The sequence below is a fragment of the Diadema setosum genome, chromosome 9 (genome assembly GCF_964275005.1).
Source record: "Diadema setosum chromosome 9, eeDiaSeto1, whole genome shotgun sequence".
Taxonomy (NCBI): domain Eukaryota; kingdom Metazoa; phylum Echinodermata; class Echinoidea; order Diadematoida; family Diadematidae; genus Diadema; species Diadema setosum.
Genome location: NC_092693.1, coordinates 32,188,145 through 32,206,049, shown reverse-complemented (window position 1 = coordinate 32,206,049; position 17,905 = coordinate 32,188,145). Strand labels below are relative to the sequence as shown.

General features: G+C 37.8%; 1 protein-coding gene across 1 annotated transcript; it reads right to left on the bottom strand.

Moving 5' to 3' along the window:
• Positions 1 to 8,500: 8,500 nt before the first annotated feature.
• LOC140233315 (uncharacterized) lies at positions 8,501 to 10,550 on the bottom strand. The gene is made up of 2 exons (XM_072313426.1): positions 10,224 to 10,550; positions 8,501 to 9,166 (listed from the first exon to the last, which is right to left on the bottom strand). Exons 1-2 carry the CDS (start codon positions 10,548 to 10,550, stop codon positions 8,639 to 8,641), a joined length of 855 nt encoding a protein of 284 aa, XP_072169527.1. The 3' UTR covers positions 8,501 to 8,638.
• Positions 10,551 to 17,905: the final 7,355 nt, after the last annotated feature.

Below are 17,905 nucleotides of genomic sequence, written 5' to 3'. Positions count from 1 at the left end.
CCCCGTGTGCCAAGTCTATATACGAGAGCAATATTAAGTTTAGAAGAGATGGGTTAACCTCAAATATCTACTGCAGTGAAAGGTATTCGGTAGAACTGTGAAATGCATGTCTATGAAAGCAGCGATTACAGACATGTTAAATTGTGGAGTCGTTTCAACGACTCCACATAGACGTTTTCCATTGGCTCTCTCATTCTTTTTTTCTCCTATCCAATTCCTACTTCTCCCTCAGTTTTTATTTTAAAGTTCGTGTTTAAAGCTTGTTTTCAATCTTTTCTAATTCATTCTTTATCAAACGTTGGTTTCGCTGACCCCCTCACTTCTCTAGCCTGTTTCATTTCTGCTACTTTTAATTTGGTATCAGAAGGATAGCTGCATTTTTTTTTTTTTGGTGTTGTTGTTGTTGAGACTATACGTACACCATATTTTTTGATCTTTTGTGAAACTGTTTGATTCGAGGTCCAAAATCTTTGGCCTGTGGCTTTCATTTCGTCTATGTCGGATATGCGAGTGAAGGTCGCCATAAACTTGATATTTAAAGCAATTTCTCTTACTACTTACTTGTAGAAACAATTAATTGAATCAAAACTGATATCTGTATGAATATAGCAAGATATGTGTCTGTGTTTGATTGTAGGTTGTGCGACTGTCTGTAAATCATCACTAGATGGCGCTGTTATCATTCTCACACAGCATTAAACTTACCTGACTCCCGTAAAATTATTGTTTGACAATATTATTGTCCAACAAAATATCGTGTCATTCTGGCTTTACACTAGTCTTAATCCATGGGTATCTGACTGCTTAATTAGCTCACGCTCGGTATCATCGTTGTTGAGAATTCGAAAGTTTTGTAGATTTTATGCAACCACTCGGAAGATAATAATTATTATCCTAGAGGCCTGTATAGCACCTTATCTAATTTCCTCTTACACACAACCACACGAATATTTTTTTCCTCTCCGTTATCAAATTCCAGGTGTCTTGTACTTCCGAACTATTACGTCATGAAGGACTACAGTTATTCAATAATTTTCTAACCCCAGCAGCAAATACTAGTTCTCATAGATATGAAACTGATTATTGTATACGCATTCCGACTTTCACTTTCCTTTGAAAACTCGTATCGCCTCACAATAGCATGTAGGCTACTGCAAAGTAAAAAACGCACTGAAGCATAAGCACAATGTACCAGGTGAATTACGTTCAACGCTCATCAGAGGTATCATGTACTTGAATGAGTTTGTGATGTTTTGAGGGACTCCTTTCGACCCTCTGATTCGGGTGCACGTCACTAGTTCGATACCCACGAGTCATGCACCCCACGAGTCATACAGCCCTTGAGCTCGACACTGGACAAACAGAGCTCAGGAGTCCGGCACAAAGTAAAAATAGATAAGTAAATAAGATAAGAAATACATGAATAAATAAAGAAAAGAATAGATGTGTACTACTGAATTAAAAATATACAAATATATAAAATAGATAACTAAATAAAATAAATAAATAAACAGATAAATAAGTAAATAAGGCCCAAGAGACCGACGCATTAAAACCAACTGGTGTCATGGTGGTCTTGTGAGCCTTTTTTGCCTGTGTCGAACCCGTGAGCGCTGTTTGCTTATCAGTGCAGGACTTTTTTGCCTAGTGTCAGACTTGTGGGCCTGATTTACCTGCTGTCGGACTCATGGGCCCGAATTCACGAAGGTGGTACAAATGAAACCATGGTTTAAACCATGGACAAAAACCATGGAATGCCAAGTGTCGCATGGGATATTTCGCTACGAAATCAGTCATTTCGTCGATGAAATGATTATTTTCTAAAGAAATGACAACATTTTGTAACTAAATGAACATTTCGTCCACGAAATGATAATTTCGTTAACGAAACAGTCATTTTGTCGACGAAATGACCAATTTCGTAACGAAATATTCCGTTTGACACTTGGCGCTTCATGGTTTTTGTGCATGGTTTAGACCATGGTTTCATTTGTACCACCTTCGTGAATTCGGGCCATGGGCTTTATTTTCCTAGTGTCGAGCTCGTGGGGTGTACTATGAGTTGTATAGGCTGTATGACTTATTGACCTTTTGTTATGCGAGAAAAGTGAAAATATGTTGAATTTTCTTTATACTTTCTTTATATCGTTGTACACATGTGACATCACGAGCTATGGTAGTCTTCTCATCAAGCCGTGACTGAGCAGAAAAAATTGTAACATTTGAACGGATTGTCCGATTTTCCTCAAACTCTCACTGATGTGTTCTACTAGTGTTGGTGCATTCACTCAACCCACATGTCTATGAAGGTGAACTTGTCCTTTAAGATCTAATTAGACAGAATTAACTTTCAATTTCTATTTCAAGTGGGATTTTATTTCTAAAAGCTCATTTTTGTCGATACAAGTTCAAGGGATAATACTACCATGTATACAACAATACTATATGTGACCCTGCATCACAAAACCAACAAAAATTCCAAAATATGGATTTTTAGGTCAGGGCAGATTCTGAAAGAGCACACTCTAAGCTTTAAAATGATGTATAACTCAATTCAAATGAACATTGCCCACTCACTGCCTTGACCACCGTTGTTAATTGCTCCAGCTGTAGCCTTCCACTATAATACATATACAGTATAGAAACGTGGTCTCCTTGGAGATGGTTTTTAATAATGTGTGATGGTTTCTTCTGGAGTAGATCTCTGCAAATCGCCATGTGCATATAGGTGTTTTCTATGTAGGCCCTACAGAGGAATAAACATCAAACCAAAGAGCATTTTGGTAAATTTCATTTATTTGTAAATCGTTAACACTTATGTTCAAAACTTCAATGTGTTCATTTTGTGTCATGTTCATGAGGGAAACTAGAAATAGTTGTGCCAATGTCAATGTCAGTGTCTCGTTAACTTGGTATGCTGCCACCACTCGGTTGGTGTTAAACAGCTGCATGCACTTACAACACACAGGGATCACATTTTTTGTTTACGATTGTAATTCGTGCAATTCGTTAATAGTTATTATATGTCCTTATCTTCAGTGTTTTCATTTTGTGTCATTAATAGGTGAAAGTGAAAATAAGTTAATTCAATTTCAATTAAATTTCAACTTTATTTCCATTTCCATTGAATAAACAAAGAAAAATAATATACAATACATTAACAGAACATATCATTTGTGACAATTTCAAAGAAAACGTACAAGACATGTGATCACGAGTAACAACAAGAATTCCTTTTCTAAGGTATATACAAATACATTATACAAAGACTAGAATGGAAATGGAGGGTCCCAATAAAAAGCAAAGCCTTGTAGGGTATGGGACCCTCGGAAAATACTTACACAAAATCAAAGAAACCAATGTCAACTGACATTAAATTAACTTAGGAGGGGAAACAAGAAAAAAAAAAGAACAAAGAAATAAAAAGGGGAAAATGAGACTATGGTACAACACGCGACCTCGTGGACACAATCACACTGGACTTCATGATTCCAATGCAATGATAAAACGCTCCCTGGATTGATATTGCGAAGGATTGGGTGTATATACCGGTATGAATGCAGAAGAACGGTAGAAGAACGGCTATTTTTAAAAAAAAAAAAAAATGACATGATTGAGACAACAAAATCGAACCTAATTCTGTTGTATATCATAAGATTTCAATAAAAATAATTTTAATTTGTTCTTAAAAGAATTCAAAGTTTGTGCTGATACTATGTCGTTGGGAAGTGAATTCCAATACTTTGGCCCCTCGTATATGAAGGTGTGCTGAGCCAGCAAAGTCCTAAAAAAAATGGCAAATGGAATTAATTGAATCGCCTTGTTGGATAATTATGAACGGACTGATTTTTTGAAAACATTGTTTCAAATATATCTGGAAGATTATTTTTATCATAATTATACATAAATTGTCCTAAATTAAACAAATACAAATCTTTAATTTTGAATATTTTATTTTCAAAAAATAACGGATCAGAATGAGACAAAAATGCAGTGTGACATATTATAATACGCAGTGATTTCTTTTGTAGCAGAAGTGATTCATGTAAGAGTGTTTGATATGTATTTACCATACCATACCATAATTTAAATAAGGCAATATAAGGGATGAATATAATGTGAGCAGGGACGACAAAGGAAGACAAAATTTAATCTTGTTAATTATACCAATATTTCGTGAAATAATCTTACATATACTATCATTGTGAAATTTCCATGAGAACTTATCATCAACTGTTATTCCCCAAAATTTAACATAAGAAACATTTTCCAGTGGTGTGCCATCAAAGATAAGATAATGTCGATGTCAAGATCTCCCTTAACTTGTATGCTGCCACCACTCGGTTGGCCATTGCCAGCAGCACGCACCAAGCGCACACACACAACAATCTGTATACGTACACAGTGTGCAGGCTGCAAGAATGCAACCGAGATTCACATTTCCATTATACTCCCCCCCCCCCTAAAAAAAAAAAAGAAAGAAAGAAAGAAAGAAAGAAAGAAAGAAACAAATAAATAAACAACAACAACAGCAACAATAACAACACGAGGCAATGCAAGACGAAGAATCAAATACATTGTACATGTAGGCCTATAGAATTAACGACTGGATCAGCTTCACCGGATTTGCAACTAACTTGTTTTTACTCCAGCTTCCTCATAATGACACAGCAAGGCCTCTAGATGTTGTAAAAGTTGCAGCGTTATTGCCCATTTTCTTTGAGTGTACATACGGGAGAAGGGACCTATCATAGTTCATGAATTCCTGGATTTGTACCCGTTGTCTTCTGTAAGGACATTCAGTTGTACCATAATAATGCAAGATCATTTAAATCTTCCATTTTGTCAATGTTAATGTACATAAACATGTAGGTGCTATATAATAGAGAGAAGATCGGTGATTTTCAGTATTACGTGAAGGTATTAAAACGCGTCGGGAAGATTATTGGCAATATATACATGTACGAACATGCAAAAGTCAGTGCTTGTATAAGTAGATGATGAATGGATGCAGTGAATATTGGACGGCATATTGATATAGTATGATTATAAATAATTATGTGATACTGTACAAGCTACTTATTTCTAAGTCGGATAAAAGCAGCTCACGCCTTTGATCTCACCAAAACAAGTTATCAGGGCCCTTTTTCATAAATGTGGTTCAGAAGTCTCTCTCGACCGAGCATGAATGGAACGAAACTGAACGTACACGTGTATACACACCATCACACAAACATAATTATATGAAAACAACGGCTTCGGTGACACAAAGTGATTTGCTCATTTTACAGCTCGGTGGAATCGAGCATTATTCGCATCCATGCATGGTCTAGGTTTACGTTGTGGGAGTTGCTCTCTTGAGACTTTGCTTAATAGGATCGAATTTGATTTTGTCCAGAAATATCAAGAAATACGAAATGCAAATTTTGTGCACAAGTTTGCAAATTTCTCAATACTGTGTAGTTGGAGGGGGATTCCCCCTTTCTTCACAAACTTCACAAACAAACACACACACATACGCACACACACGCACACACCAACTATACACATACACCAAACACACACACACACACACACACACACACACATTATAGACATAGACACAAACACAGGAAACACACATACATCCCCCACATCCTCTCGGCCATGTTCTTTGACTTTGCTCTTTCTCAGTGACGACCTTCAACAAACCTTCAGAACTGCTCATAATTGTTCCATGTTGTTTCTCCTTTTCAATACCTATCAAGAGCACACACTTGGCACAAAAGAAAAGATGAATGAAAGTTGTAGGTTCAAACACATGTAATTCCAACACGATAGCACACTGAAAGACAAAGGGACGCAGTGATTATGGGAAGCGCTAAAAAAAAATAGACTAAAGACATAATTGCACATGTAGATTGTCATTCTATAAAGCTTTCTGTGGAAATTACGCCTACCTTGACTTCTAGGACTGAGTTGCTTGATTAAATCCACAACTAGAATCCATAGTGATTTAACTGGCAGGAGTATTTGGGTTCTTTTTATTTGTTTGTTTGCTTGTTTGTTTTTAGCAAAAGAAAGAGGATGAAATGCAAGCCATGTCGGACTTATCAAGATTCTGACCCTTTCAATGTCACAAATATTACGGCCTTTTGCATTTCAAAATGTCCGGCATTGCACTTATTTGCTTCATACATTGCAAGTATTATCATTAAAGAGACTGTACAGTTCTGGTTGAGGTGAGGATTTAGCTTTTAACGTTTTGCGAGATATTCAGAAACCACTCTATGAGATGTCAAAGAGCATGCAATTCTAAGGGGTATCAAAAGTTTATTTGCTGAAAATCGGTTTTGAAATGGTTGAGATAACCAAAAACAAGGTGAAACAAAGAGATCTTCATAAAAGACGTGGCCTGTCGCCTTTTATTATCACTTTTTTGGATATCTCAGCCATTTGAAAACCAATTTTCATCAAATAAACGTTGAATCCTTTTTGAAATTACATGCTCTTTCATATTTCATAAGAAGTTTCTCATTATCTCACTTAGGAATGCTATAAACCTGATTCCTCACCTCAACCAGTACTGTACAGTCCCTTTAACATTCCTCTTTTCTCAAGCAACTTCTTTTCTTTTTTTCATACAAGACACTAAATGTTCTAACTAGATTATATTCAGTGCATATAGTTTAGAAAAAAAAAAAACACCCCCTGCAGAAGACAAAGTCAGTCATTAAAAAAAAAAATACAATGATAATAACAATAAGGAACTTCATATTGATTAGTACACTTTGTTGTAAAAGAGAATAGAATGAAGGGAGAACAAAAGAAACAAACAGATGACACATTCTGACGGCCTGAGCAGAGCAGGTGTAAGCAACAAAGATGTTGTCTTTGCCAATATAACCAACCCGACACTGACATGGTCACATCTACGACTACTGTATTTCATTAGTAGTTCCTCCCGAGTGCGATATCTAAAATGCCTTCTGTATTCGTCTTTGCAATGTATCTGCAATGGTTTATACAGTATAAAAATATAACTCCCTCTGATAACTGTTTGCTTTCTAAAAAGCACTTCAAACACACAGCGACAAGTAGCTGGTGAAAAAACAATGAATGCATTGTATGGGTAAGAATAATTAAAAAAGAAAAACAAATCTGATAATTGTTCTAACTGCTTCTTATATCAAGCTGCCAAATATTCAGTTTCAAAATAAATGTTTTAAGAATACAATACAAAGCAGAAATGGTCCAATGCAGAGGTAGTTGCATGTATCTACATTCATGAGCATATTACACGTACATACAAATATCATACATTTTCCTGCATAGAATGAATTGCACAAAACACAAATACTAGCCTAGAAAGGCTCATGAAATTCTAAATACAACATTTATCACATATTAACCCTCACACACACATGCAAAAAATGACAATCCCCCTTACATGCTAGCGGGAATAAGCATTCATGAGTGCATATTGCTGACTATTTAAGGCAGGGAGAAAGATATTTCAGCCAAGGTGGTGCACGTAGAACAGGGTTAGTACAAATGATGTCAGTGAGAGGCTACACTTCTCCTAAAGATAGTCCTTTTTTCTCTCTAACTGATGACTGCTGAATTACCAACCTGTCCGTTCTCTGTCGACCTGCAAAAAGAATCTCATTTGGGAGGATTGAAGGTGCTCGCTGCCGCTCGCAGAATTGCAGGAAAAACAGGTTAAGCATGTGCTATATACAGTGACAGCTGATTACAAATACTGTACTAAGCTTCCCTGCTAATGTTACTTCTCATGTAATATTAAGTACCACTACTACTTTGTACTAGTATGATGACTACAAAACTGCTTGAACTATTACAGCTATGTACCATGTACAGCTAGTATTAAAAGAAATAATACTTTTCCCTGATTTGTCATCACAAGAACCTGATAAAGCTGCTGATTATCTCTCTAACTTTGGAATGTTCATATACTTGGAACCATTACTTTTTTAATGGTACAGTTGTATATTAATTTTCCCACTTTCCCTTCTAGAAACCTACATATGTACCCAACAGATAGTTTAGTTTAACATTTTGAAATACATGTACGTATTCAAAGTCACAGGCATAGGCTGACATATTGACGGATGAAACATACATGCACATAGTATACAAATTTGGTTCCATGACATTTGCTCAGACTGCGACAACTGCCCCCATGAAATATTTGCACGCTATAGAACCAACCATAAATTCCACCCACAAACATAACGCTAACCCTAAACCTAAACTTCACATTAAACCACTGAACTCTACTATGGAAGGGACGCTGCACAGAGTACACGCAGATAGGCTGTTGAGCTCAGCACGCAAGTGTTGAAGTCATCAATGGCCATTTTGAGACTCCAATTCCCATCAGGGTGATTTGTACCCTTCCAATGCATTCTCCCCAACACAAAAGTTCCCTGCATCATCTTCTGGTCTACATCGCATAAACAGTTATGAGCAGGGTCGGCATGCTTGTTTCTTGGTATGGGAGTCTTAAAATGGGGATTGCCTGCTTCAATGCACTGCATGTTATGTTTGCTCCATAGCAGAGTTCAGTGCATTCAACAAAGATCTATTTAAATAATGAACAAATTGATTGTATCCAACAATAGCTTTCTCTGTTCAATTAATCATATTTTTCTTGTATATCTGGAGGAACAACTACTTTCAGGGGAAGAATGATGTAATTTTCTTTCCCAAGGTCTGATTCAAACGAGTAGTTTGGTGACATGAACTCCTTTTCACCCCTGACACCAGCCTCACTCCACGTGTGACCATCCCCAGAGAAGAGCTCTAAGATTCTCAGCTCGCAGTAGAGGAATAGCCTTGCCTCCCAGTCTTTTTGTGGTTTTGGCAGGGACAGAAACTTGCTGTATGTCATGAAGTCAGGTCCCGCTGGGTCGGATAGTGCCTGGATGAACTTGACGGGGGATTTCTCCTCAAAGTACTCGACGGGCTTAGAGGTAATGAGAGACCAATGTGCTCTTATGGCGGGAAGGGCATCAGGGTAGCACTTGCTTAGGAATGTCAAGAGACCCTGCCATGTAGCTGGCACAGGTTTTACGAAGGGACTGGACGGATGAGCCTCAGAAGATGTTCCACTCGGATCCGCAGATAAAAGCACGAGCCAGTAGCATGCCTTCTGCTTACATGCCTGTAGAAATGAAAAGAAAGATAAAACTGCATTTCATATAACAAGTAGATATAAATACATTGTATGTCATTGTGAGCAATTGGGACACATCATAAAGGATTTCCCACATGTGCATCATCTACTTTTTTCTTCCTCCTTTTCTACTAATTCTCAAGGAAATTGAATGTTGAATTAATTTGTTTTACAAGACCACTACAGGAGCAATGAACACTTGAACACAAGCATCCATGACCATGGGACCAATAGCTTTCAAGAGATGGTATAGTTTTGGTTGAGATAGGGATTCAGGTTTTAAGTCTTTGTGAGATAATTAGAAACCATTTAAATACAAAATATCAAAGAGCGTCAATTCTACAAGCAATTCAGGAGTTTATCCAAAAACAAATTGATATAATTCAAATTAACATTTAAATTCCTCTTAGAATTGTATGTTCTATAATATTATTTTCATATAGGTGGCTTCTACTTATCTCATAAAAAGTTAAAACTCAAGTCTAGACATCTAGATCTAGTATCTGGGTAACCCCATTGCAGGGCGCTGTAATACTCTACTAGTACGTGATGGGGTAGACAGAAAGATCCGTCTGTCCGGAGGAGTCTTTTATTTTTTTGACGTCATCGCTCTCCTCCATAGAGGAGGGGATCCGTGAAGCCAGATGCAGTCTCCGCGGAACATTTCCCCGACAACCATATACAGACCGATCTTTCGGTCAAGAGGGTGATGGGGTAGCTGTTGCGGTTAGTATCTGGGCTACATTTCATCAGTTCATCATCAGACATTATTCATGCAGTCGACTGCAGTCTCACAGCATTTTTTTCATTTGTTTCACGAGCAAGATTTTTTTTCATTGTCTAGATTAGCTATTCCACGTCAAAGCAAGAAGGTCATTGAGACAGTTGTGATGATGAGTTATTTTAGCACAAGGACAACATACATAGATTGATACGAGTGGGACTACAGTAACCAATAATTATGCATTCCTTCAAGCAACTGTTTGGGTGGGCTCAATGTGCGAATTCTACTTGAATTGTCTCGTATTGTAAAATATTACCCTACCTTCATGTGGATGTACTCTGGTAGGAAACCTAACTTCAAGAGCATCGCATACGGATCATGAATGTGTCGAATCAACGCCCCGAACACAGTATCGGGGCCGAATAGAAACGCAGTCTTCCGACCGGGCACGTCGGACAGATTCACCGGGGGAGTTTCGGGGTTCTTGGTTGTGCATATCCGTCCGTAGATTTGCGGCTGGTACGATGGCGACTGCTCTTCTTTCTCCCTCGCCGCCTCACTGGAGTCATTTCCCTCATTCCTTTCTATGGACGTCTTCAGAAATATTTCGAGATCACTCAGTGACGTCTGCCGTTTGTAAATATTCATGATGATTATGTTTCAAAAAGTTAGAAGGGGCTGCTGATCGTCAAAACTGTAGACTGAAGCACCATCATTCGCATCTCACCCAGCAGTGGAAAGCGCCCCCAGTCAAGTAACAGGTTGATACGTTCAAGGCTGCTGCAGTTGGTGTAGGTCAGTGGGCTGCACACATGCCTTGATGTTGTGTGTGTGTGTGCACCATAGAGTTGTATTTACATTATCATAGAGCTCTATGGTGTGCACTCAAGTCTGACTGTTACCAGGCGGAGGACGTGACTCCCCCTGCTGTTAAGTATTTCATTTGAGTTGACAGTTACGAATCAATTCAATTCAATTCCAATCTATTTCAAAAAACCATTCAATACAAACCCCTCGATGGGACACGTACATTGTTTTGCATACTTACAAAGATAGAACCAGGTTGATGTTTACATGGAATGTTGTGTGGGATCTTAAAAAGCAAAGCTAGAGCCCCCCCCCCCCCCACAAAAAAAAAAAAATACATGCAGATGAGTGAAATGATATGCAGTGTTTTTCAAAATAAATGAAGGACTGAGGTGAGAAACAAAAACAAGAGGGAGGTGGGAAGGAAGAGAGGAAAATTAATAAAAACGGAGAGAGTAGTGACATACGGTACAAGTTTGCGTAAATACACACGTTGGTCATTAAAGTTCATTATCATCAATCAGCATAAGATGCAAGGAGGTGCTTTACAAATCTTTGCTTAAATACAAATAAGTCGGGGGAGATTCAACATCAATTTGCAGATTGTTCCAAAGCTTAGGACCAGAATATATAACAGCGTTTTGTACAAAGGTGGTGCTTGTACGAGGTAGGCCCTCTATGGAATAAGTTTTGCCGACGAGTAATTATGAACATGATGACATTGTGTCAGTCCTTCATTCTCCCAGGGTCCACCCTTGATAACTTTTACTACAGTCAATAGGCATACCCCCCCCCCCTCAAAGAAAAAGAGACAAAAACAAACAAACAAAGTGAGCGGTAGGCCTATCATTATAGACACACACATGACCCTAATGTGAAATTCACGAACGGTTTAATTTCCCGTTGTGGGCATCCAGATACAAAGGACTTGTAACCACCTCAGACCCACCTCCCTGCTTCAAATCTGTAACACTTTTTTATTGCCTTGGGTGGTGACAAACATAAAGTTTGAAGAGAGGCATGTCCATCTGCCGGATGGAGAAAATTGTGAAGAGATACGGTACTCTTTTTATCCCCCCCCCCCCCCCAAAGTATGCATTTTAGTTTACTCATCGGGTTTTTTTTTTTCTTACGATATGGAGTTAATTCCCTAAGAAACGAAACCGTTATTATACTATACAATATACTGTGCAATATTGTGAGACCGGTATCAGGACATCATGAAGCTTTTATGGCACTGTTCTTGTTATGACTGGTCTAATTTGGGAGTTTGTCTTCGCTTGTGTGGTTTTTTTTTTTGTCTGTCTGTACTTTGTCATTTCTTAATCTTGTGTTTGTTTGTTTGTTTGTTTGTTTGTTTGTTTGTTTGTTAATTTCCATCTGAGAAGATGGCTGGATAGCTAATACTTAGCTACGCTAAACTGGTCTTCCATGGGGTCATTGCATGAGTAACATTCAAAAGTACAAATTAATGCTCATGACATTTATTTCTAGGCCTCCTTTCTAGGGCTGCAAACCTATTTACGTATAAACATGTTCATGATTTACTCCCTTTAGTTCAAGATGTCCTGATCTTTAATAGGCCTATGAACATAATTATCTATCCGTACCCAATTCGTCGTTCACATGATTTTCATCTTGACAACACAAAGCTCTTAATCATATCTCAAAAATCAATGCGACCCAATGGCACAGATATACCTAGCATACCTTCCATGAGAATGTAAAATCTTGTACCTTGTTATTGTCTTTTAAACCAAACTTAAAGTAATAATAATGCCGCATTGTAATTTAATTCATTATAAACGTTTTGTGATGATAAATGTTGGTCATATCATGGTCAGACAAGAAAACAAATCTGTACAATTATTAAATATTTTGTATAAAGAAGTTATATTCAAGGGATGAGTATTATACTTACGTACACCTCCTATGTTACACATTAGGTACAACTCCCAACGTTCTGTTCAAAATGAAGTAGTTGTGGTGAAGTCCATTATTTGATTCGATATTTTGTTGTATAAGTCAAGTTGTATGTGATTCATAGAAGACAAAGCCTGCCTTGGTTGTGGCGCCCTCTCGTGTTATGTGCGCTATGTTCGCTCTGCTTACGCGTTACTTCCCGTAATACTCCGTGTATCAGAGTTTCATAGGAGGATCTGCAGTGACATTGTGTATTACAATGTATTGTGTCCAAAATATAGCTTCTGTACTCTTTGATTGTCTCCTTCCTCACTGTCGTTGCTCTCTGGAGCTTGACTCCTGGCCTCATTTCATAAAACTTGTTATCAGTGACAAGTTGTTATAGTTGTGACAGGCTACTGAAACCCTTGCATCTTATTGGCTGAGAGCAAATTTGTCATAGAAATGTGGCAGTTGTCACTGACAAGTTTTGTGAAACGGGCCCCAGGTCTGTCCGCTATTTCATTATAATTATAATAATCCGTTTAGTTGTCTTCAAAAGCCTCGGTTATTCTGCGTCAGTCCCCTTTTTTTTTTTTTTTTTTTTTTTTTTTTGGTAATGCGTTGGTAACGGATAATACTGGATGATGGTCAGCCATGTTTGTTTGTTTGTTTGTTTGTTTGTTTTTCTGTCTGGGTTGTCAGTTCAGTACACTTTCTTGCCTGTCAGGTGTCAAGTTTGTCGAATGAAATAAAATGAATACAGAACACAGAAAAAAAGAAAGCGTAAGCGTTTAATATTACGTAGGCCTACAATAAACGGTACTAATATCAAAGTAATGAAGATGGTATAGCAAATTTTCCATCAGCCTGCTCCTGATAATGAACAATATTGTACTGATGTATTATATGCAATGAATTTTACTAGTAATATTAAATCTTTATGTGCCACGTTCGCACGTCCGACTCAGTCGACGGCGTGCCAACTTCGCATATTCTGCTCAACAAACAAAGCCGCCAAAACCGATCGATAAATCGCTAATCACTGCTAATCCGGCGGCACAATCAAAGCGTTTTTCGTGCTTTTGTTCCTCTCATATACGGCTTGCATTCTTTGTGGTGATTGACTATCAAGCGGTGTTTCCAACTAGATTTGCTCGTACATTCTAAGTTTCTGTCACGCTTTTATGTGCAAAAGTCGTGCCTTTACAGTAATGTAGTAACTGGTCATTCGAAAGAGAAATTGGAAACAGATTCGACATAAAATTTATATCGAAACAAAGTTTGGCGTTCCTCTTTAACGTTGCCTACTATTATGCCCATCTTAACAGAAATTTGTAGAGGTTATACAAATTAAAAAAACAGAATTCTTTCTCAAAGCATGACTGCCTTCGTGTCTCGGAATAACGTGGCACACAGGGGTTTTTCACCATGGCACATAAAGAGTTAATAGTAGTAGTAGTAGTAGTAGTAGTAGTAGTAGTAGTAGTATAGTTTATAGTAGTAGTTGTAGTAGTAGTAGTAGTAGTAGTAGTAGTAGTAGTAGTAGTAGTAGTAGTAGTAGTAGTAATACATAGATCAATAATATGCACCAAATCCACTCTGTGCAGTGCTCAAGCCGAGACTCGTAAATACAGAGCAAAATTGCAACAAAAACTGAACAGTTTTTAAAGAATCGTTTATGGTTAATGACGGGAGAACAGGGCCATATACTGTATATTTTGAATCCCTTAGGAAATCCAAACACCACTTCCATCAAAGATCTCAAAGTATTTATTTCCTATATTTCCCCAGATTTTACAACAAAAAGAATGAGAATGCTTCATGTTACTGGCCAAAATGAGCATAACATCACCACGGCTTTAAGTCTTGACCTGAACCTAAGTTCCCAGTCCTTCCCCATTTTGACCTTTTACCTGTTGAGTTATTTCAATATGCTTGCTCGTTAACAAATTTGTGTAATTGGCGGGAAGGAGATGTTTCAAAGGCATGGACAAATTTGAATGACGGCTGATTAATACAGTTGCTCATAGTGGCAAAATTGATTCGAGAAAGTTTGAAACTGATCAAGAAATCATAATAGACCTGCAATACAACAACGGTCTCAGAATACCACCCCAGGGTATTACCGATCCTGAGTCAGGCTGCCGAAGTCAGTGAGCGCGGACAGTATAGTAGTCCCAAACATTCATTTTGATTGTGGTAATTGATCATAACTTCATTGATTACGAGTTGATGTTTGTTCATGTCTATTCTTTCATTGATGAGGCAGGGTCAATGACGACTTTCTTATTTTCTAAAATTATTGTTTTGAACGTGAAAATGTATGTCTGTATATGATATTGCGTCTTCGCTCGCAGTGAGAGCAGCCTGGAGGACAATCTGATTAGTAAAGAGAATGAAATTCACGAACAATATCAGAATATTGTTTGAAGTATAATAGTTATTCAGGCATGTCGTCTGCAGAAGCGTAGAACGAGTGAAAGACGATAGCACACTGTGCATGTCAGAATACAATGTTTCAAGGGGGTGCATGGGTTTATTAAGGTCACCAAAAATCACATGACTGGATGACTATATTGTTTTCCCATGGACCCTCCTTCGACTCTAGATCATTTATCGAGGACTTCAACCCCGGCACGCATGATATCAAAGTTCATTGGCAATATTTGAACATGATCACGGCATTTTCTTCTTGAAAATTACTCCGGGGAGAGTAAACAATGTTGACAAGATCGGAAGTGATAAGCTATGTCGGAGTCTATACCCATTACCTGCTTTACAGATCGAGTATACAGTTTATGGCAAGGTGTAAAATGACATGTATTGAATCAACGGACACACATTGTTAGAAGGTGACCTGATTTATAACCCGTTTTGTCAAAGTCTATTTGAAATGCTTTGACTCCAAATTTTGTAGCGAATGCATAAAGTGGTTGTCAAGTCAGGATATGCATACTCACGTTAATTATACCTATGAATACTTCATACGTCTGAGACATGAGCGAGCATTAAAGGGGTATTCCAGGCGATTTTCGTAATTTCACATCACAATACAAAAATCAAGAGCTCCATTTATAGACTTGTGGAATTCATCGTGGCCCTTGAGCAGAGAAACTAATAATCTGAAAAGCTTAAACAAATTACTAGTGCACTAGACAGTGATGATGACATAGATGCCTCACATATTTCAGAAAGATAATGTAGCAGTGTAATTCCATTACAATACCTCTTGCTGAACGAGTTCACCTATGCAGAATCTATTCATGCCTTCTCCTTTTGTTCTGCTTCCTTGAGCCCCAACTCATGCATTCTTATGGTGAGGCTGCCATGCCATCATCCTTGTTCATTGCAATTTGTTATAAATTTTGAAAACATTATCATTCCTCATCCGAGTCACTATAAATTCTGAAACTCTGTACTCAGTATGAATTATTTATAGTTGTTCAATTTTTAATGTAGAAGTCTGAAAATCTTCCGGAGGTCCCCTTTAAACGCAAATTCATTTCTTGTATACCCTGTGAAGGAGGGGCGGGGGGGGGGGGGTAAGAATAGACACATCATGAGACTTCAAGACCCGCTTCTACTCATTTCTAGCCCCAAGGTCGTAGTCAATTTGTTGCCCTCGGTGATCTTTCGACACTGGGTTTCCAAAAGTCGGCCGAGGTTGGGAAATATCGACATTGTCAAGAACATGACCGCGCCGGGAGACTGACCAGATACTTTATTCACCACTCTGCACATATATATTTCTTTTTCTTTTTCTCTCTCTCTCCTTTCCCCACTCGCTTGCTGTTGTCGATTTTCATGGCAAATTGCCAATCTCTGCGTACTAGCATGTGTTTCTTCTAGCATGTGTTTCTTTGTCTACAGCGGCCTGCCGTCATTATACCCAGCATAATCCTGCATTTTTCTTTCTCCATTATGGAAGTGCCGATTTCTTCGATTTTCATTGTATTTGTTAAATACTTTAATGATTATCGTCCAATGCTGTGAGTTCTGTACATTTTTGTTCAAAATGCACTGCATACTAACCGTACGTTATGATTAATTGTCATGGACAAAATGCAAAAATAAAATCAAACTTAGTGATTCTGAAAACAGAATATTCTCTGGCGCACCAGACCCCACCTTCCGAAAAAAGAACTGATTTTTTTATCTAGTATCGTAATAAACTGAAGGTATGTATAAGGTTAATTGAATATAAAGGAAATACGTTTTCCCATGCAGAATTGCAGATAACTGTATGTCTATGCACATTTACGGTGATAACGGATTTCATTAGCAATATATTCATATAATTTCTAGCCGTTGTTGGATTTTATAGTATCACAATATAATTCAAATTCAAATTCAAATTCAAAGTTTATTTCATTCTTCGACAGTATGTTTCACTTCTTTTGTTAACAGAGAACAAGGTAAATAGAACATAGTGAAATGAAAAGACTGTACAATAATTGAGGACCTATAGTAATCATACATTGTATAGTAAAAAAGAAACAGAAGTGATCGAAGTGAAGTACATGTATACCGTGCGAAAAATGGAGGGACCCACTAAAAAGACAGAGCTTGTAGTGTGTGGGCCCCTCTGGAAAAGAACATTGATGGAATCGAATCATCGTAGATACAGAAGATAACAAAGTGGAAGAAGTCTGGATACAAAAGATAATAAAGATGATAAAGTCTGGAAGCCCACTGAAAATTAGATTACCAGATATACACTTTCATAGACGCGAACAAACATGAAACAGGACTAGACAACGAGACAACTACTGAAAAAAAAAGGTTGTACAAGACAAACGGGATGGACAAGACTGACAAACTGAAGACAAAATAGCAGACAAGAATGCACAACAGAAACAGAAACAAAACAACAGAAACAGCGATCTTCGGCAGAAGCATGCCAAGAGAATAAGAGGATAGTTGTAGGGGAAAAGTAATATTTTGACGCCTGAAAAAAGACAAGAAAATAGAAAATAGAGGGACGTATGAACAGGAGTAACATACGGAAAGTCAACTTCAAGACGCTATGGGCAATATGGCATAGGTGACAACATTGCGAGCATCCAGGAAAAAGATACCATTAATTCTTTGAAGAGAGGACAAAGTGAGCAGGTAAGTGTAACTGAGAAAAAAGGCCAAATGGTTAATTCGGTATTGTAGAGTCATACGATTGCAACAAAAAAGACTTCAGTCTCCTCTTGAAAGAATATATGGATGGAGCGTTTTTTATATCTTGATTCAAAGAATTCCAATAATTTGGGCCTACATAAATAAGCGTGTTTTTAGCAAAA

Coding starts and splice junctions, on each gene's coding strand:
- LOC140233315 (XM_072313426.1), bottom strand. CDS start 10,550: ATGAATATTTACAAACGGCAGACGTCACTGAGTGATCTCGAAATATTT. Junction 9,167..10,223: donor CAGAGTACATCCACATGAAG/GTAGGGTAATAT, acceptor TCATTTCTACAG/GCATGTAAGCAGAAGGCATG.